Below are 21,441 nucleotides of genomic sequence, written 5' to 3'. Positions count from 1 at the left end.
GGTTAAGGGAATGGTTAGTTAATATGCTAAGTAGTTGCAAAGTAGCTATGAAGTAGTAAGTAGTTTAAAAGTTTATAATTAGCTAAACGTTGTCCGCGATAAGATTCAAACACGCAACCTTTGTGTCGCTAGACATTCGCGTTATATGACCACCCATCCACCCCGACCAACTACAGTCCTTTTCTTTTTTCCTCCACTAACCGTCTGTCTTATGTAACCATACCAATACCAAACGTAACATTCAGTATCATACTAATTTGAATGTCCCGGATTTTCGTTTCCTATGTTACGTCTAGTCTGAGACCAACAAGTGTCTTTTGAAAAGGAACACACAGGCAGTTGCAGTATGCTGTGTTTGTGTTCTTCATAGGAAAACAGAAGGTAAGTGTCTCTCTTATTATTCAGTTTCCCTTAGAGAATAAAACTTAACACTGGGTTATTAGACAACTTTGCACTGTTGATTGAGTCATGAAGTATACATAGGTTAAATTAAAGATGCAATATGTAATTTTTTGGGTGAACAGAACAAATTCACATAGAAATCTGAGTTATAAATGTCATTCTCATTGAAAGGAAGTCTAAGAAGCCTTAAAATCGGTTCCCGTTCTTAAGTTTCATTTTTGCATCTTTTACTTTCAGCTTCAAAAGTTGAAAATACAATATTTGAGGTCATTGAAAAGATGTTACAGCTATTTAGATGGTACAATGACTTTCTACACTATACATTTCTTATTTTGTCACAAACTGAAATTGGGAAATTTCTGCATAGTGCACCTTTACATATTTATTTACCATAACCACACATGATGAATTGTAAAACTGTAAAATAGGCTTATTCATAACCAGGACTGTTATTATGGTATAAACGTGATCAAAGCCTATCATTGAATTGAATGTGCATTTAGCCATTTTTTTGTACTGCACATTGTGTATTGTACGGTAGTGATATGTCAAGTCAGCATGGTTGACAAGTTATGACCAAGATGCAGCAATGGCCTGATGATTTCCAATTCAAATATCGAACACAGAAGAATGCCACTCTCCTCAGTGCATGCAAATACGTGGTTTTGTGTGTGTGTCATGGCCAGTGCCATGGAGGAATTTCAGGTGATCGTCCATACCTTACCAGCCCCCACCTCTGGAACATACAGCATCCTACGGCTCACTCTGATTGGCTCAGAGGGTAGCGAAACCCCACCCATCTCAGTGAACGCTGGGGCCAACCAGCACCACCTCCTACCTGGATCTGTGAGTTCTCTCTGTCTCCCTTCCTCCCCTCTCTATCTTTCTCTTACTCCCCCTTGCCCTTTCGCTCTTCCTCCTCTTTCTCCCCCCCCCCTCTCTCTGTCAGTATATTAACCGGCAGTTTGTGTTGTCTAATAAAACATTATTTGATTTTAGATAGCATTTCACCCAATTTCAAAGCACTTTACCTAAAGTTTTTTTCCCCCATTATCCCTGTTCCAGGCCTGTGTGGTCAGAGTGTGGTCACAGGTGGCACTGGGTCGAGTAGTTCTGGTCCGGCTACGGTTGGAGGCTCGGACGGGTTTCCCGGACCTGGACTGGCACTGCAGGGGGGTGGAGGTCCGGAGGCTGTGTGACAGACAGGAGGAAGGGGCGGGGCTACAGCACCAAGGGGCAGAGCACTTCCCTTGTAGCAGGTGGCTCCGGTCTGTAGATGGTGACGTGGAGCTACGGAATGGAGACAGTGAGAGTGTTTTATTAATTAACATTTCAAAAAATATATCACATGGTCATACCCCATATTACAGGAAGTGTGAGTAAGAGCTCTTTCCGTCACACTGATGAACCAGGCAATTTGTGAGAACTACATACTATATATAGCGTTACCATGGAAAGAGGAAGTGGTGTAGACTTCATATTTTAATCATATCATATATCCTCTCTCTCTCTCAGTGTGTCTGTTGAACTCAGAGACTGTGCAAACACTGAAGGACCACAGACTCAAAGATCTGCACACTAAACAGCAGCACATCAGGTATCGCAACTAAACCACAACAAATGTCCTCTTACTATACACAACACTCCTCGTATCATCTTTTCTCTCCCACACATCTCCTTCGCTCACTGTCAACACATCTCCTAACTCTACCACCAGGCACTTCCCAGGGAGCAAAAGGATTTGAAAAGACGTTGAAAATACATATTTTTGGACATCATATGGACGTTGATAAAACATATTTTACGGATGTTGAAAATACGTATTTTACAGACGTTGAAGTCACCACATTGAAAATGATTCTTTGGGTAGTTGTTTCTATGGACAAATTTAAACCGTACATCATTTATCTTACACCTACGTCAATAAAGAAAACATTGACACATTCAAAAGTTATATTTCCAATTAAAACAGCAAAATGGAGATCGATCCCATCTGTCACTTACAGTGCCTTTAGAAAGTATTCATACCCCTTGACTTATTCAACATTTTGTTGTGTTACAGCCTGAATTCAAAATTGATTAAATAGATATTTGCCATGTCCAAATCTGTCTTCTCTATGGTTTCTGCATGTTGAATCGGGACTCAAGATGGGGACAGACAGCCCATCTCAGTATGGAGCGCAGTTCCCAATGCATGTAGACCTATCATCTCATTATGGGAACTTTTTCTCTGGAGAGACCTGAAAATAGCTGTGCAGCGACATTCCCCGTCCAACCTGACAGAGCTTGAGAGGATCTCCAGAGAAGAAATAGAGAAACTCCCCAAATACAGGTGTGCCAAGCTTTTAGTGTCATACCCAAGAAGACTCGAGGCTGTAATCGCTGCCAAAGGTGCTTCAACAAAATACTGACTAAAGGCTCTGAATACTTATGTAAATTAGATATTTCTGTTTTTGCAAAAATTCCTAAAAAACAGTTTTTGCTTTGTCATTATGAGATACTGTGTGTAGATTGATGAGGGAAAAACTATTTAATAAATTTTAGAACAAGGCTGTAACATAGCAAAATGTGGAAAGAGTCAAGGGGTCTGAATACTTTCCGAATGCACTGTCAGCTTACTAATTATACAATAGGCCCTATTATATTTCAAAGTTCTAATCATATTTTCTAGCCACATGCGCTTCACCAGAATCACATGTCTTCTTCTTCTTTTTCATGGTTCATGGTTTGAACGATGTCCGTAATCAATGTCAATTTTAGCATGTAAATCTTGGTGGGGCAAAGTCCCCACATTTGTTTTAGATGCATGCCAGCAAAGCCACTACCCAACACACCACGAAACAATGCATCATGAAGTGAATCATTACCACCGCTACACCTGGCTTTCAGCAGAGCCTTGTCTGGCAGCGAAACAGTTCATTATGGCTGACTTGCTTAAACAAATGTGGTTTCTATCGACAATTGAGATGTACAAACTATGGCATAAGGGAACGACGAGCGGATAAGAGGCAATCCGTAATTTAATTATTTAATTTATGGCTCATCAGGCTCAGATTGCATCAGATTTTAATGTTCATGCTGATCTTTGCCAAATTTGTTAAAAATGAAAAGTATTCAGACCCTTTACTCAGTACTTTGTTGAAACACCTTTGACAGATATTACAGCCTCGAGTCTTCTTGCGTATGACGCACAAGCTTGGCAGGCCAAAGAGTTCAATCTTGGTTTCATCAGACCAGAGAATCATGTTTCTCATGGTCTGAAAGTCATTGAGGTGCCTTTTGGCAAACTACAAGCGGGCTGTCATATGCCTTTTACTGAGGAGTGGCTTCCGTCTTGCCACTCATAAAGCCCTGATTGGTAGAGTGCTGCACAGATGGTTGTCCTTTTGGAAGGTTCTCCCATCTCCACAGAGGACCTCTGGAGCTCTGTCAGATTGACCATCTGGTTCTTGGTCACCTCCCTGACACAATCCTGTCTCGCCCTCTACGGACAATTCCTTCGACCTTATGGCTTGGTTTTTGCACTGTCAACTGTAGGACCTTATCTAAACAGGTGTGTGCCTTTTCAAATGATGTCCAATCAATTGAATTTAGCTAAGGTGGACTCCAATCAAATTGTAGAAACATCTCAAGTATGATCAATGGAAACCGGATGCCCCTGAGCTCAATTTCAAGTGTCATAGCAAAGGGTCTGAATACTTATGTAAATAAGGTATTTCTGTTTTGTATTTTTTATAAATTTGCTAAAAATCTAAACCTGTTTACGCTTGGTCATTATGGGGTATTCTGTGTAGAATGAGCAGGGGGAGCCAGCTGTGCCACCAGAGACCCTGGGTTCGCGTGGGGCGACGCACAATTGGCCTAGCGTCGTCCGGGTTAGGGAGGGCTTGGCCGGTAGGGATATCCTTGTCTCATCGCGCACCACGACTCCTGTGGCGGGCCGGGTACAGTGCACCCTCCGACACATTGGTGCGGCTGGCTTCCGGGTTGGATGCACACTGTGTTAAGAAACAGTTAGGTTGGGTTGTGCATCGGAGGACGCATGACTTTCAACCTTCGTCTCTCCCGAGCCCATACGGGAGTTGTATGATGAGACAAGATAGTAGCTACTAAAAACAATTGGATACCAAGAAAAAGGGGTACAATTGTATTTTTTATTTAAATAAATAATGATCAGGGGGGAATGATTGAATCAATTTTAGAATAAGGCTGTAATGTAAAAAGTTAGGAGGTCTGAATACATTCTGAATGCACTGTACATTGAGGTTACTTTAACTATAAATGTTTTCTTATGTAATTGTAGAAAGTGTGCATGTTCACCATAGCGTGCAAGGGTCGCAGGTCTGTGGAAATATTCACAAGTGCTATAATAATCTACACAGAATCTCGAACAGCATTGATCACTTGTACCATGCACGTTTAATATAATTTCAACTGCAAGTGATAACAAATTAAGTTGTTGTATAAATACAAAATATCTGACATTGTATGTTGTGCTTTTAAATGGTTGAAAGCGCAATGATAACACATTCAGATGACAACTCAACTAAAGATCTGTCACACCCTGACCATAGTTTACTTTGTATATTTCTATGTTGTGGTTGGTCAGGGTGTGATCTGAGTGGGCATTCTATGTTACATGTCTAGTTTGTCTAGTTCTATGTTCGGCCTGATATGGTTCTCAATCAGAGGCAGGTGTTCGTCATTGTCTCTGATTGGGAACCATATTTAGGTAGCCTGGGTTTCACTGTGTGTTTGTGGGTGATTGTTCCTGTCTATGTGTTTTCACCAGATAGGGCTGTTTAGGTTTTCGGTACGTTCATCACGTTCTTTATTTTGTAGTGTTTGTATTGATTCGTGTTTTACGTTTGTTCATTAAAACATGGATCGCAATCTACACGCTGCATTTTGGTCTGACTCTCCTTCTCATACAGAAAACCGTTACAAGATCAGACATAGTTTTCCATTGGAATTTGGTTGTGCATAACTTCTGGTAGTCCTTTTTGAGTGTGTGAATCAAATATTACCCACATTTCCATGTTGAAATTACGTGTGATGTGCTCGGTGGGATAAGTCTATGCTTGGGCCAAATCAAGGCTGGTCTGGACCAGACCACATCTGAACCAAGTTAGGCCAAATCAAGGCCGGTCCGGACCAGACTAAATCTGAACCAATCATAGACGTTTATTTTTGGGGCAAATCAAAGCTGGGGGGGACTGGACAAGAAATCAGCGTCTGTGAACATTGAAATCAACCACATTTTTAACATTTTTATTTAACTAGGCAAGTCAATTAAGTAAATTCTTATTTACAATGATGGCCTATTGGGGAACAGTAGGTTAACTGCCTTGTTCAGGGGCAGGACAACAGATTTTTACCTGGTCAGCTCAGGGATTCGATCCAGCAACCTGGCCCAACGATCTAAGCACTAGGCTACCTGCCGCCCCACTTTTCAAAACCCATGGAAGTTCTGCGTCAGTCGGTGCTCACTTGGTTTAGTGTTAATAAAGTTCTAAAATCAGTGTTAGCATTATGGAGGAGGAGGAGGTGTGAAGGTAGAACATTAAGGCTCATTCACACAAAGCTGCTCTTACACGAATCAAGTGAGTTTGCCTTTAGTACCAATAGTTTGATGTCATGTGGTGGTCTGCCCTGTAGGTGGCGTACGTTTGCTGAGGGTGTCCCTCACTGTGTGGACATGACCAGTCTGAAGGAACTGGGACCCAACCTCAGCTACACACGCCAAAGGTCAGCCCTTTGCTCTCAATGTTTTGTTTGCCCACCACATTCTGTCTGCCCTCCACATTCTATTTGCCTTCCACATTCTGTTTGTCCTCACCTAAACATTTGGTCTTCCCCTTCACATTGTATTCATCCTCTCAGCCCAGGCATCAATCTGCAGTATCTAAGGGGTTTTGCTGAGAGAGCTGAATCCTGGAGTAGCTTTACTGAGCTGGAGACCATGTTCAGCCACAATGGGAGCCAGAATACTGTCGCTAGTATGTCATACACACGCACGACAATTCTCACTGCCTGTCCTTTCTCTCTCTTTAACCCCCCAACCCTTGATATCCTTCTCTTTTCTCTCCCTCCCTTGAAGAGTATGTGCAGGCCCATTGGGCTGAGGACTGGTTCTTTGGCTACCAGTGTTTGAACGGCTGTAACCCTCTCATGGTGCGACAGACACGCCTCCTCCCTCCCAACCTGTCAATCAACTCTGACATTCTCTGCCCCTTCCTGCCTGACGGATCCTCACTGGAACAGGAGCTAGAGGTGTGTGTGTGTGTGCCTGTCTGCCGGTGAGTGTTTTTTTTTTTAGCTTTTATTGAAGAGATTGCAAAGCTCTGGAAAGATGGAACGCGACAGTCAAAGGGCAGTATTTGAACACATGCTGACTCTGGCATACGTGTATCGGGGTCAGCGGCAGCAACCACTGGACCACACAGGTGTGTGTCAGATTTGCACTGTGTGAAACTTCAAACTTCACCTTTGTGCGTTCACGGCAGAGAGGGTCTATTTTCCTGCTGGACTACGAGATGTTGGAAGGTGTCCCGGCCAACGTGATCAATGGGAAGCAGCAGTTTCTCGCCGCCCCGCTAGTCCTTCTGCACCTCAACCAGGAAGGGGAGCTCAAACCCATCGCCATCCAAGTGAGTCCGGTCATCTTTGGCTGGCTGGCATGCATACATGCATGCATACATGCATGCATGCATACATGCATACATACATACATACATACATACAGTACCAGTCAAAGGTTTGGACAGACGTACTAATTCCAGAGTTTTTCTTTATTTTTACTATTTTCTACATTGTAGAATAATAGTGAAGACAACAAAACTATGATATAACACATATGGAATCATGTAGTAATCAAAAAAGTGTTAAACAAATCAAAATATTTTTTGTATTTTAGATTCTTCAAAGTAGCTACCCTTTGCCTGATGACACCTTTGCACACTCTTGGCATTCTCTCAACCAGCTTCACCTGGAATGCTTTTCCAAACGCCTTGAAGGAGTTCCCACATATGCTGAGCACTTGTTGGATGCTTTTCCTTCACTCTGTGGTCCAACACTTCCCAAACCATCTCAATTGGGTTGAGGTAGGGTGATTGTGGACACCAGGTCATCTGATGCAGCACTCTATCACTCTCTTTCTTGGTCAAATAGCCCTTACACAGCCTGGAGGTGTTGGGTCATTGTCCTGTTGAAAAACAAATGAAGGTCTCACGAAGCGCAAATCAGATGGGATGGCTTATCCATGCAGAATGCTGTGGTAGCCATGCTGGTTAAGTGTCCCTTGAATTCTAAATAAATCACTGAGTGTCACCAGCAAAGCACCCCCACGCTTCATGTTGGGAACATGCGGAGATCATCCATTCATCATAGCACTTGATGGCTTTTGCGACAGCACTTGAAGAAACTTTCTTGAAATTTTCGGGATTGACTGACCTTCATGTCTTAATGTAAGGCTGGACTGTTGTTTCTCTTTGCTTATTTGAACTGTTCTTGCCATAATATGGACTTGGTCTTTTACCAAATAGGGCTGTCTTCTGTATACCAGCCCTACCTTGTCACAACACAACTGACACAACTGACAACTGGCTCAAACGCATTAAGAAGGAAAGAAATTCCACAAATTAACTTCTAACAAGGCACACCTGTCAACTGAAATTAATTTATTTCACCTTTATTTAACCAGGTAGGCAAGTTGAGAACAAGTTCTCATTTACAATTGCGACCGTGCCAAGATAAAGCGAAGCAGTTCGACACATACAGCAGTTACACATGGAGTAAAACATACAGTAGTAAAATAAGTCTATATACGATGTGAGCAAATGAGGTGAGATAAGGGAGGTAAAGGCAAAAAAAGGCCATGGTGGCGAAGTAAATACAATATAGCAAGTAAAACACTGGAATGGTAGATTTGCAGTGGAAGAATGTGCAAAGTAGAGATAAATAATGGGGTGCAAAGGAGCAAAATAAATAAATACAGTAGGGGGAGAGGTAGTTGTTTGGGCTAAATTATAGATGGGCTATGTACAGGTGCAGTAATCTGTGAGCTGCTCTGACAGCTGGTCCTTAAAGCTAGTGAAGGAGATTTCATAGTTATTTTGTAGTTCGTTCCAGTCATTGGCAGCAGAGAACTGTAAGGAGAGGCGGCCAAAGGAAGAATTGGTTTTGGGGGTGACCAGTGAGATATACCTGCTGGAGCGCGTGCTACAGGTGGGTGCTGCTATGGTGACCAGCGAGTTGAGATAAGGGGGGACTTTACCTAGCAGGGTCTTGTAGATGACCTGGAGCCAGTGGGTTTGGCGACGAGTATGAAGCGAGGGCCAGCCAACGAGAGTGTACAGGTCGCAGTGGTGGGTAGTATATGGGGCTTTGGTGACAAAATGGATGGCACTGTAATAGACTGCATCCAATTTATTGAGTAGGATATTGGAGGCTATTTTGTAAATGACATCGCCGAAGTCGAGGATCGGTAGGATGGTCAGTTTTACAAGGGTATGTTTGGCAGCATGAGTGAAGGATGCTTTGTTGCGAACTAGGAAGCCAATCCTAGATTTAACTTTGGATTGGAGATGTTTGATGTGTCTGGAAGGAGAGTTTACAGTCTAACCAGACACCTAGGTATTTGTAGTTGTCCACACATTCTAAGTCAGAACCGTCCAGAGTAGTGATATTGGACGGGCGGGCAGGTGCAGGCTGCGATCGGTTGAAGAGCATGCATTTAGTTTTACTTGTATTTAAGAGCAATTGGAGGCCACGGAAGGAGAGTTGTATGGCATTGAAGCCCGTCTGGAGGATTGTTAACACAGTGTCCAAAGAAGGGCCAGAAGTATACAGAATGGTGTCATCTGCGTATAGGTGGATCAGAGACTCACCAGCAGCACATACAGAGAAGAGAGTCGGTCCAAGAATTGAACCCTGTGGCACCCCCATAGAGACTGCCAGAGGCCCGGACAACAGGCCCTTCAATTTGACACACTGAACTCTATCAGAGAAGTCCTTGGTGAACCAGGAGAGGCAATCATTTGAGAAACCAAGGCTATCGAGTCTGCCAATGAGGATGTGGTGATTGACAGAGTCGAAAGCCTTAGCCAGGTCAATGAATACAGCTGTACAGTATTGTTATCGATGGCGGTTAAGATATCGCATTCCAGGTGACTGCTTCATGAAACTGGTTGAAAAAATGCCAAGAGTGTGCAAAGGTGTCATCAAGGAAAAGGGTGGCTACTTTGAAGAATCTAAAACGTAAAATATATTTTGATTTGTTTAACACTTTTTTGGTTACTACATGATTCCATGTGTTATTTCATAGTTTTATGGTCTTCACTATTATTATGCATCGTAGAAAATAGTAAAAATAAAGAAGAACTCTGGAATGAGTAGTTGTGTCTAAACTTTTGACGGGTAATGTACATACTGACAGGTAGACAGCCACTTTATTAACCCAGAGGGGAATGCTATTACTAGTTTGATTCTACTAGTACTGCTACTACTACTGTTTTTGCTACTACAAAAATGTATAATTCTGAAACTATTGTACCACTAATTATACCCACAGCTGCAGCAGGCCCCTGGTCCTCAGAACCCAGTGTTCCTGCCCTCTGACCCTGGCCCTGATTGGCTGTTGGCTAAGACCTGGGTGCGCTGCTCAGACTTCCAGTGCCACCAGCTTTCCTCTCACTTCCTCAGAACCCACCTGCTGGGAGAGGTGTGTTGCACTGCCACCCTCAGGCAGCTGCCAGAAGTACACCCTCTACACCAGGTAAATAGTATGTAATAAACAGGTAAATAGTAAATATAGTAGGTAAAGTTCTAATAAATACACCACCACTCATTAGATCTGTGAATCGTGATGCAACCTGGATGTTTAGATGTAACATAGTAAACGTAAATATGTCTCGCTCCATTTAGTATGAAATGTTACGAATCGCAATTCCAACAATATGTTACAAATTTGCAATAGGTATGATATGTTACGAACAGTGGAGGCTGGTGGGTGGAGTTATAGGAGGACAGGCTCATTGTAATGGCTGGAATGGAATTAATGGAACGAAAAACATATGGAAACCACGTTTGACTCCGTTCCATTTCAGCCATTACAATGAGTCCGTCCTCCTATAGCTCCTCCCACCAGCCTCTACTGATTATGAATTCCAATTAGTTGTGGCTAAAGTTAGCTAGGTAGCAGGGTGTCTAACGCTAACATTAGCTAGGTGGCTAACATTACCTGGGTTAAGGTTAGGGGAAGGGTTAGTTGACATACTAAGTAGTTACCTAACAAAAATGATGAGACTTAAACATGCAACTTTTGTGTTATACGCCCACCCCGAACAAACAACCTCCTTTTGTTTTGCCTTAAATAACCTTCAATCCTACATAAACCAAACGTAACATATCATACTAATTTGAGTGTCCCGGATTTACGTTTACTTGTTACGTATAGACCAGGCTGCATAGGTGAAAGTTTAGTTAACCTCCTGAACCATCCGGAAGTCTCGTGAGCTCACATCTGTTTCTCTAGTACCTTGCAGTTGGAATTGCATTTTATAGAGCTGTCATGAGCTAGAATCTGACTTGTTGTTATTATTAATATTATTGTTGCAGTTGTTGATGCCTCACATAAAAACCACACTACAGATCAACATCCAAGCCAGGGCCTCTCTACTGGCTGCCAACGGAGTGTTTGACAAGGTATGATCGTGTGTCTTGAAATGTTTGTGTGAGTTGCAATGTTTTAGTACACATATTTTCTTTGTGCATATGCCTGTAAATGTTTGCTAGTTTCTAACCACAAAATTGCATGTTCCTGTTGTGTGTCAGGCCGTAGGCTGTGGTCTGGAGGCGTTGCCTGTACTGTTGTCTCGAGCCACAGAGCGTCTGCGTTACCGCTCTCTGTGTGTCCCTGACGACCTGGCAGACAGAGGGATACACACACTCAAACACTGCTACTATGCACATGACGCACTGCGAGTGTGGACCGCACTGCACAGGTACACATATTCAAGCAGGCACGTACACACAGCTATTATGCACACGATGCACTGCGAGTGTGGACCGCACTGCACAGGTACACATATTCAAGCAGGCACGTACACACAGCTATTATGCACACGATGCACTGCGAGTGTTGAACGCACTGCACAGGTACACACACCGGCACTCACATGCAGACCCACACAGAAATACAGTCATACAGCTGTGATATCAATTCTCAGAATCTGGCACACACTGCACAGGTACACACACATACAACACACTTCCTTTTTTACAAGCACCATCATTACTGTTGTGTTTTGTGTGACCATGTGGCAGATTTGTGAGTGGCTGGGTGGATGTGTATTACCTTGGAGACCAGGATGTGGAGCAGGACTCTGAGCTGCAGAGCTGGATCACTGAGATCTACACACATGGCTTCCTACAGCTCCCTCACTCAGGTCGGTGTGTGTGTTCTACCAATAACACCCTATGTGAAACTTTCTGTTCAATAAATTACACACATATACACACACACACACACACGTAAGTATGTGGACACCCCTTCAAATTAGGGGATTTGGCTATTTCAGCTACACCCCTTGCTGACAAGTGTATAAAATTGAGCACACAACCATGCAATCTCCATATGGAAACATTGGCAGTAGACTGGCCTTACTGAAAAGCTCAGTGACTTTCAACATTGCACCGTCATAGGATGCAACCTTTCCAACAAGCCAGTTAGTCACATATCTGCCCTGTTAGAGCTGCCCCAGTCAACTGTAAGTGCTGTTGTTGTGAAGTGGAAACATCCAGGCGCAACAACGGCTCAGCCACAGTGGTAAGCCACATAAGCTCACAGAACAGGACGGCCGAGTGATGAAGCGTATAGCACGTAAAAGTCTGTCCTTGGTTGCAACACTCACTACCGAGTTCCAAACTGCCTCTGTAAGCAACATCAGCACAAGAACTGTTCGTCAGGAACTTCATGATATGGGATTGGCAGCCACACACAAGCCTAAGATCACAATGCGAAATGCCAAGCGTCGGCTGGAGTGGTGTAAACGCTCACCACCATTGGACTCTGGAGCAGTGGAAACGCGTTCTGTGGAATGATGAATCACGCTTCACCATCTGGCAATTTGATTGACGAGTCTGGGTTTGGCGAATGCCAGGAGAACGCTACCATAGTGCCAACTGTAAAGTTTGGTGAAGGAGGAAAAATGGTCTGGGGCTGTTTTTCATGGTTCGGCCTAGGCCCTTTAGTTCCAGTGAAGGGAAATCTTAACGCTACAGTACACAATAACATTCAAGACGATGCTGAGCTACCAACTTTGTGGCAACAGTTTGGGGAAGGCCTTTTCCTGTTTCAACATGACAATTCCCCTGTGCACAAAACAGGGTCCATACAGAAATAGTTTGTCAAGATCAATGTGGAATAACTTGACTGGCACAGAGCCCTGACCTCAACCCCATCAAACATCTTTGGGATTAATTGAAACGCCAACTGCCTACATGAGAAGTGGTTTCTCAGTCTATGGCTGTGCATTTTTTGATTGTCAACTGAAATGATCTCACTATACACAAACTGACTACACTGTTCCCCCTCCTGGTTCCCTCAGGTTGCCCACAGTCATTCCAAACCAAACCAGAACTCTCTCAGTTTGTTACCATGGTTATATACTGCTGCTCTGCGCTGCACGCTGCTGTCAACTTCTCTCAGGTAATTAACCCATCAACATGATTAACCAATAAACTGTACCCATCAATCAATACAGTACGTAGGTCCAAATCTTCACTTAAGACACATATGGGCTCTGGTCAAAAGTAGTGTGCTCTAAAGGAAATATGGTATAATTTGTGACAACGTGTTACCGATTCCCGTTCTTGTTCCCTCCAGGTGGATTTTGACCTGTGGATGCCCAACTGCCCAGCCTCCATGACGCACCCCCCTCCCCAGACCAAAGGCATGTTGACGGAAGACGAGATTCTCTCCATCCTCCCGGACGTCAACTCCACCTGCAACCTCCTCATCACTCTGTTCCTACTGTCCCAGCCCGCTGCAGACTACGTAAGACACACAATACCACATAATGACAAAACAAAAACTTTTTTAGACATTTTTGCAAATGTATAAAAAAAAATAAAAAACATCACATTTACATAAGTATTCAGACCCATTATTCAGTACTTTGTTGAAGCACCTTTGGCAGCGATTTAAGCCTCAAGTCTTCTTGGGTATGATGCGACAAGCTTGGCACACCTGTATTTGGGGAGTTTTTCCCATTTTTCTCTGCAGATCCTCTCAAGTTCTGTCAGGTTGGATGAGTCGCTGCACAGCTATTTTCAGGTCTCTCCGGCAATGTTCGATCGGGTCCAAGTCCGGGTTCTGGCTGGGCCACTCAATGACATTCAGAGACTTCTCCTGAAGCCACTCCTGCGTTGTCTTGGCTGTGTGCTTAGGGTCATTGTCCTGTTGGAAGTCAGAGGTCCTGAACGTTCTGGAGCAGGTTTTCATCAAGGATCGCTCTGTATCTTGGTTCCCATGGTCTGAAAGTTTTTAGGTGCCTTTTGGCAAACTCCAAACGGGCTGTCATGTGCCTTTTACTGAATAGTGGCTTCCATCTGGCCACTCTACCATAAAAGGCCTGATTGGTGGAGTGCTGCAGAAATGGTTGTCCTTCTGGAAGGTTCTCCCATCTCCACAGAGGAACTCTGTAGCTCTCTGAGTGATCATCGGGTTCTTGGTCACCTCCCAGACCAAGGCCTATCTTCCCATTTTGCGCAGTTTGGCCAGGCAGCCAGCTCTAAGAAGATTCTTGGTGGTTCCAAACTTCTTTAATTTAAGAATAATGGAGGCCACTGTGTTCTTGGGGACCTTCAATGCTGCAAAAATGTTTTGGTATAGATCTGTGCCTCGACACAAACCTGTCTCGGAGCTCTACAGACAATTCCTTCGACGTCATGGCTTGGTTTTTAATCTGACATGCATCGTCAACTGAGGAACCCTTATATAGACAGGTGTGTGCCTTTCCAAATCATGTCCAATCAATTGAATTTACGAGCAGTGGACTCCAATCAAGTTGTAGAAACATTTCAAGGATGATCAATGGAAACAGGATTGTCCTGAGCTCAATTTTGAGTCTCATAGCAAAAGGGTCTGAATACTTATACTGAATACTTAAATAAGGTATCTGTTTTTTATATTTAATAAATTAGCAAAAGTTTCTAGAAATCTGTTTTTGCTTTGTCATGATGGGCTATTGTGTGTAGATTGATGAAGAAAAATAATTATTTAGTACATTTCAGAATAAGGCTGTAACGTAATAAAATGTAGAAAAAGTCAAATGGTCTGAATAGTTTCCGAAGGCGCTGTATGTACACACATCTTCATCAATTTCATTTATTTATAACGCCCTTTTACATCAGCAGATGTCACAAAGTGCTTATACAGAAACCCAGCCTAAAACCCCAAGTACAACTCCCTAGAAAGGCAGGAACCTAGAAAAAAAAACTAGAGAGGAACCAGGCTCTGAGGGGGTGGCCATTAAGGCCAGATGGTTATTCAAGATGTTCAAATGTTCATAGATTGCCAGCAGGGTGAAATAATAATACCAGAGGGTAGAGGGTGCACTTTGGGTAGGATATAACCCGTGCCCCCACACACACCTAGAGATAAACAAACCACAAACTAACTACCATGAGACAAGGCTGAGTATAGCCCACGAAGATCTTCTCCACCACACGTGCCTGAGGGTAGGCAAGACGGGACAGGAAGATTGCATCAGTGACTCAACCCACCCAAGTCGAGTATAGTGGAAAAAAGCCTGGCACAACATGACACACCCCTCAAAGGGACGACATGGAAGAGCACTAGTAAGCCAGTGACTCAGCCTCCGTAATCGAGTCAGAAGCAGAGAATCCCAGTGGTGAGAGGGGACCCGGCCAGGCAGAGACAACAAGGGCGGTTCATCATTCCAGTGTCATTCCGTTCACCTTCGAACCCCATGGCCAGACTACACTCAATCCTAGGACCTACTGAAGAGATGAGTCTTCAGTAAAGACTTAAAAGGTTGAGACAGAGTCTGCGTCTCTCACATGGATAGGCACAGCATTCCATAAAAATTGAGCTCTGTAGGAGAAAGCCCTGCCTCCAGCTGTTTGCTTAGAAAAACGTTTCAGATTAGGGTTTACAATATCTTCAAAAGAATGTGGTGATCGTTGGTGTCAAAAGCGGGTATAAGGTCTCGGAGCACGAGGACAGATGCAGAGCCTTGGTCTGACGCCATTAAAAGGTAATTTACCACCTTCACGAGTGCAGTCTCAGTACTATGATGGGGTCTAAAACCAGACAGGAGTGTTTCGTATACATTATTTGTCTTCAGGAAGGCATATGGTGCTGCACAACAGCTTTTTGAAAACATTTTGAGAGGAATGGGATACAGTGGCAAGAAAAAGTATGTGAACCCTTTGGAATTACCTGGATTTCTGTATAAATTGGTCATCGAATTTTTATCTGATCTTCATCTAAGTCAGAACAGTAGACAAACAGTCTGCTTAAACGAATAACACGCAAATTGTATTTTTCTTGTCTATATTGAATACAGAATTTAAACATTCACAGTGTAGGTTGTAAAAATGTATGGAACCCCTAGGCTAATGACTTCTCCAAAAGCTAATTGGAGTCAGCTAACCTGGAGTCCAATCAATGAAACGAGATTGGAGATGTTGGTTATAGCTGCCTTGCCCTATAAAAAACTCACAAAATTTGAGTTTGCTATTCACAAGAAGCATTGCCTGATGTGACCCATGCCTTGAACAAGAGAGATCTCAGAAGACCTAAGATTAAGAATTGTTGACTTGCATAAAGCTGGAAAGGGTTACAAAAATATCTCTAAAAGCCTTGATGTTCATCAGTCCATGGTAATACATTTGTCTTCTTGTCTAAATGGAGAAAGTTCAGCACTGTTGCTACACTCACTAGGAGTGGCCGTCCTGCAAAGATGACTGCAAGAGCACAACACAGAATGCTCAATGAGGTTAAGAAGAATCCTAGAGTGTCAGCTGAAGACTTACAGAAATCAGAGTCTACGATACGTAAAACACTAAACAAGAATGATGTTCATGGGAGGACACCACGGAAGATGGTGCTGTCCACTGCTGTCCTAAAAAAACATTGCTGCATGTCTGAAATTTGCAAAAGTGCACCTGGATGTTCCACAACGCTATGGGCAAAATATTCTGTGGACAGATGAAACTACAGTTGGGTTGTTTTGGAACGGAACACATAACACTATGTGTGGAGGAAAAAAAGCCCATCCCAACTGTAAAGTATGGTGGCGTGAGCATCGTGGTTCGGGGTTGCTTTGCTACCTCAGGTTGCTATCATCAACAGAAAAATGAATTCCCAAGTTTATCAAGACATTTTGCAGGGGAATGTTAGGCTATCGGTCCGACAATTGAAGCTCAGAAGTTGGGTGATGCAACAGGACAACGACCCAAAACACAGAAGTAAATTATCAACAGAATGGCTTCAACAGAAGAAAATGCGTCTTCTGGAGTGGCCCAGTCAGAGTCCTGACCTCAACCCGATTGAGATGCTGTGGCATGACCTCGAGAGCAGTTCACACCAGACATCCCAAGAATATTGCTGAACTGAAACAGTTTTTTAAAGAGGAATGGTCCAAAACTCCTCCTGACCGTTGTGCAGGTCTGATCAGCAACTACAGAAAATGTTTGGTTGAGGTTATTGCTGCCAAAAGGAGGGTCAACCAGTTATTAAATCTAAAGGTTCACATACTTTTTCCACCCTGCACTGTGAATGTTTACACTGTGTTCAATAAAGACAAACGTATAATTGTGTGTAATTAGTTTAAGCCGAAGGCTCCATACTGTGAACCCCCACTGGAGGCTCTGGACTGCAGCTCGTCGCTGGAGGCTCCGGACCGCGGACCCCCGCTGGAGGCTCCGGACCGCGGACCCCCGCTGCCATGGATCATCACTGGAGGCTTCGTGCCATGGATCATCACTGGAGGCTTCGTGCCATGGATCATCACTGGAGGATTCGTACGTGGAGCCGAAACAGGTCTCACCGGACTGAGGAGACATACTGGAAGCCTGGTGCGTGGAGCTGCAACAACGCTTCCTAGCTCGTCGCTGGAGGCTCCGGACCGCGGACCCCCGCTGGAGGCTCCGGACCGCGGACCCCCGCTGGAGGCTCCGGACCGGGGACCCCCGCTGGAAGCTCCGGACCGGGGACCGTTGCTGGAGGCTCCGGACCGGGGACCGTCGCTGGAGGCTCCGGGCCATGGATCGTCACTGGAGGCTCCGGGCCATGGATCTTCACTGGAGGCTTTGTGCCATGGATCATCACTGGAGGCTTCGTGCCATGGATCATCACTGGAGGCTTCGTGCCATGGATCATCACTGGAGGATTCGTACGTGGAGCCGAAACAGGTCTCACCGGACTGAGGAGACATACTGGAAGCCTGGTGCGTGGAGCTGCAACAACGCTTCCTGGCTGGATACCCACTTTAGCTCGGTGAGTGTGGAGAGCTGGCACGGGATGCACTGGGCTATGAAGGCGCACTGGAGGCATAGTGCGTAGAGCCGGCGCAGGATATGCTGGGCCGTGGAGGTGCACTGGAGGTCTGGAGCGTAGAGCTGGCACAACGCGTCCTGGTTGAATCCCCCCTGTAGCGCTGGCACAGGCCGCACTGGGTTGTGCTGGCGAACTGGAGATACAGTGCGTAGAGCTGGCGCAGGATATCCTGGGCCAAAGAGACGCACCGGAGGCCAGGAGCGCTGAGCTGGCACAATCCGTCCTGGCTGAATGCCCACTCTAGCACGGCAACTGCGGGGAGCTTGCACAGAGCGCACCGGACTGTGGATGTGCACAGAAGGCATGGTGCGCAGAACCGGATAACACGGTGCTTGTCCTGTCACTCGCTCCCCACGGTAAGCACATGAAGTTGGCTCAGGTCTGAACCCCGACGCCGCCAATCTCCCCGTGTTTCCCCCCCAAAAATGTTTGGGGGGCTGCCTCTCGTGCTTGCTTCGTTGAGCTAACTCCTCGTATCGTCGCCGTTCCGCTCTCGCTACCTTTATCTCCTCCTTCGGACGCCGATACTCCCCGGCCCTTGTCCAGGGTCCTGCTCCCTCCAGGATTTCCTCCCAGGTAGAGTCCTCCTGACCACGCTGCTTGGTCCGTTGGTGGTGGGATCTTCTGTAACGTCCGTCGTAAAAATGAAGACCAAGGTGCAGCGTGGTAGGCGTGCATTTCCTTTAATTATAAAATGTTCCACAAAAAACAATAAACAACTCAACGAACGTAAAGTTAGGAGTGCAAACACGTGCAACAACCAAAGACAAGATCCCACAACAGAAAGCGGGAAAAAGGGCTGCCTACGTATGGTCCCCAATCAGAGACAACGATAGACAGCTACCTCTGAATGGGAACCATACTCGGCAAACAAAGAAATATAAACATAGATTTCCCACCCTAGTCACACCCTAACCTACCAAATAGAACATTTAAAGGATCTCTAAGGTCAGGGTGTGACAAACATAGGAGGGCCAAGCACAGGAAGTAGCTCTTTCAGTAGTTTAGTTGGAATTAGGGTTCAGTAGGCAGCTGGACAGTTTAGAGGCGATGACTACTTGTGTGAATGTGTCAAAGAACTTGAGTGTCTCCATTGATCCTAGGTTCTGGCAGTTCTGTGAAGACTCAGGCCAACTAAATTATGCAGATTCAAGGAGTCCCTAATTTGCTTTCTAATGACCATGATCTTTTCGTCAAAGTTCATGAATTCAACATTGCTGAAATGAAGGCCATACTCCCTTGGGGAATGCTCCTTTTTAGTTAGCTTTGCGACAGAATCAAAACACATGTTGTATTTTTATTCTCCTCAAATCGGTTGGAAAAGTAGGCTGATCGAGCAGCAGTGAGGGCTCTTAGATACTGCACGGTAATGTCTTTCCAAGCTAGTTGGAAGACTTCCAGTTTGTTTGGTGGAGCACCTTTTCAGTTCCAATATTCTGGAAGCTTGCTTCCAGGCTCTGGTATTTGCCAAGGAGCTCATTTCTTTGACAAATGTTTTTGTTTTTTATAAGTGTTATTGCATCTAGGGTATTACACAAGGTTAAATTTGGGTCCTCAGTTAAATGGTTTACTGATTTATGCACTCCAACGTCCTTGGGTAGTTGGAGGGAGTCTGGAAGGGCATCTAGGAATCTTTGGGTTGTCCAAGAATTTATAGCATGGCTTTTGATAATACTTGGTTGGGGTCTGAGCAGATTATTTGTTGCGATTGTAAAAGTAATAAAATGGTGGTCCGATAGTGCTGGATAAAGAGGAAAAACATTTTAGATCCACAATATTTTTTCCATGGGACAAAACTAGATACAGGGTATGAATGTGGCAATGCGTAGGCCCAGACACATTGGACAAAATAAACTGAGTCGTAGATGGCTCAAAGTATTTTGAAGTGGGTCTGTGGACTTTTGCATTTGAAGTACTGACAACTAATTTGAGAGCAGATTATTTGTTGCGATTGCATAATCTTGTGTCTCTTATCCGCTAAAATCTTGTATTTTACCTCCATCTCTTCTTCCATCTCCTAGGTGCCTCTGTGTCAGTATCGTGAGCCTGTGTTCAGCAGTGGCGCTCCCCGCAGGCTGGTGGAGAAGGTGCAGGCCGAGCTCAGGGCCATTTCTGGTGAGATCACAGACAGGAACAAGAAGTTGGAGCTGCCCTATGACTACATGTCCCCCGACCGCATCGAGAACAGTGTGGCCATCTGAGCTGCTGTGAATACACCCACACAGACACGCATGCACACACGTTATGTTCTATCCTCGTAGGGACCTAAAATTAATTTCCATTCGAAGTCCTATTTTCCCTAACCCTCAACTTAAAATAGCCTTTATCCTCGTGATTTTAGGTCCCCACAAGGATAGAAGTACCAACCAATCCACACATGCATGCACACACAGACAAGTAGACACACAGACCCCAAGGTGTGCGCACACACAGACACTTCCAGCCACATGCACAAACATAAACGACAGCTTAAGGTTAAGAAAAGTGTTAAAACCTGCTCTATAATGATTTAACTATATTAACCACAATGTTTCTTCCGTTTCTATGAATCACGCTTTGAATCACGCAGTTTCTATGAATCACGCTTTGAAGGTGTTAGTGCTGCAGGGGTTTAATGGTTTTGATGAAAAGCAGCTAAACACAGCGATCAGGTAGTTCACACTCCTCTCCTAATATAAACCAGGAATCAACAACAGCTGGCAATAATACCGGCTGCATCTCAATAGTATATAGTGGCCTCCTCTCCTATTATCCTGTCCTTTTCTCCTCCATCCTTGCTGAGCAAGAGGTTGACTAGGACAGCTTCCACCTGTCTTGTTTAAAATGATTTCTTTAACATGTCTCATCCCCTTCATCTACACTGATTGAAGTGAATTTAACAAGTGATATCAATAAAAGATGAGTTTTCACCTGGATTAACCTGGTCAGTCTGTCATGGAAAGAGCCGGTGTTCCTAATGTTTTGTACACAGTACAAAACACACACACACAGTGGGGCAAAAAAGTATTTAGTCAGCCACCAATTGTGCAAGTTCTCCCACTTAAAAAGATGAGGCCTGTAATTTATCATAGGTACACTTCAAATATGACAAAGAAAATGAGAAAAAAAAATAATAAATCACATTGTAGGATTTTTTTATGAATTTATTTGCAAATTATGGTGGAAAATAAGTATTTGGTCAATAACAAAAGTTTATCTCAATACTTTGTTATATACCCTTTGTTGGCAATGACAGAGGTCAAACGTTTTCTGTAAGTCTTCACAAGGTTTTCACACACTGTTGCTGTTATTTTGGCCCATTCCTCCATGCAGATCTCCTCTAGAGCAGTGATGTTTTGGGGCTGTTGCTGGGTAACACGGACTTTCAACTCCCTCCAAAGATTTTCTATGGGGTTGAGATCTGGAGATTGGCTAGGCCACTCCAGGACATTGAAATGCTTCTTACGAAGCCA

The 21,441-nt window shown here is 44.3% G+C and overlaps 1 protein-coding gene across 3 annotated transcripts; it reads left to right on the top strand.

Annotated features, from left to right (window-relative positions):
- Positions 1-276: 276 nt before the first annotated feature.
- zgc:152891 (polyunsaturated fatty acid lipoxygenase ALOX15B) lies at positions 277-20,904 on the top strand. 3 transcript variants are annotated; one of them, XM_021570292.3, is made up of 15 exons: positions 277-381; positions 1,089-1,248; positions 1,468-1,708; positions 1,918-1,999; positions 6,061-6,150; positions 6,286-6,401; positions 6,503-6,675; positions 6,909-7,052; positions 9,974-10,177; positions 11,020-11,106; positions 11,236-11,405; positions 11,728-11,849; positions 13,011-13,111; positions 13,289-13,459; positions 20,011-20,904. In XM_021570292.3, exons 2-15 carry the CDS (start codon positions 1,093-1,095, stop codon positions 20,188-20,190), a joined length of 2,037 nt encoding a protein of 678 aa, XP_021425967.3. In that variant the 5' UTR covers positions 277-381; positions 1,089-1,092; the 3' UTR covers positions 20,191-20,904. The 3 variants fall into 3 exon arrangements, 2 of the variants coding, with proteins under 2 accessions (XP_021425967.3, XP_090062399.1); XR_016488068.1 differs by having other exon boundaries at positions 305-381; positions 11,236-11,482; XM_090206273.1 differs by lacking the exon at positions 277-381 and having other exon boundaries at positions 1,081-1,248.
- The last annotated feature ends 537 nt before the right edge of the window (positions 20,905-21,441 follow it).

Source organism: Oncorhynchus mykiss, chromosome 2 (genome assembly GCF_057628025.1).
Source record: "Oncorhynchus mykiss isolate SJ-2025 chromosome 2, ASM5762802v1, whole genome shotgun sequence".
Taxonomy (NCBI): Eukaryota; Metazoa; Chordata; class Actinopteri; order Salmoniformes; family Salmonidae; genus Oncorhynchus; species Oncorhynchus mykiss.
This window is presented reverse-complemented; position numbering and strand designations above follow the sequence as displayed.

What these genes read in the sequence shown, in the direction of transcription:
- zgc:152891 (XM_090206273.1), top strand. Translation starts at nt 1,081, where the DNA reads ATGGCCAGTGCCATGGAGGAATTTCAGGTGATCGTCCATACCTTACCA. An exon ending in CCAACGGAGTGTTTGACAAG is followed by an intron (nt 11,107 to 11,235) that starts GTATGATCGTGT and finishes GTTGTGTGTCAG; the next exon opens with GCCGTAGGCTGTGGTCTGGA. An exon ending in GTGTGGACCGCACTGCACAG is followed by an intron (nt 11,406 to 11,727) that starts GTACACATATTC and finishes ACCATGTGGCAG; the next exon opens with ATTTGTGAGTGGCTGGGTGG.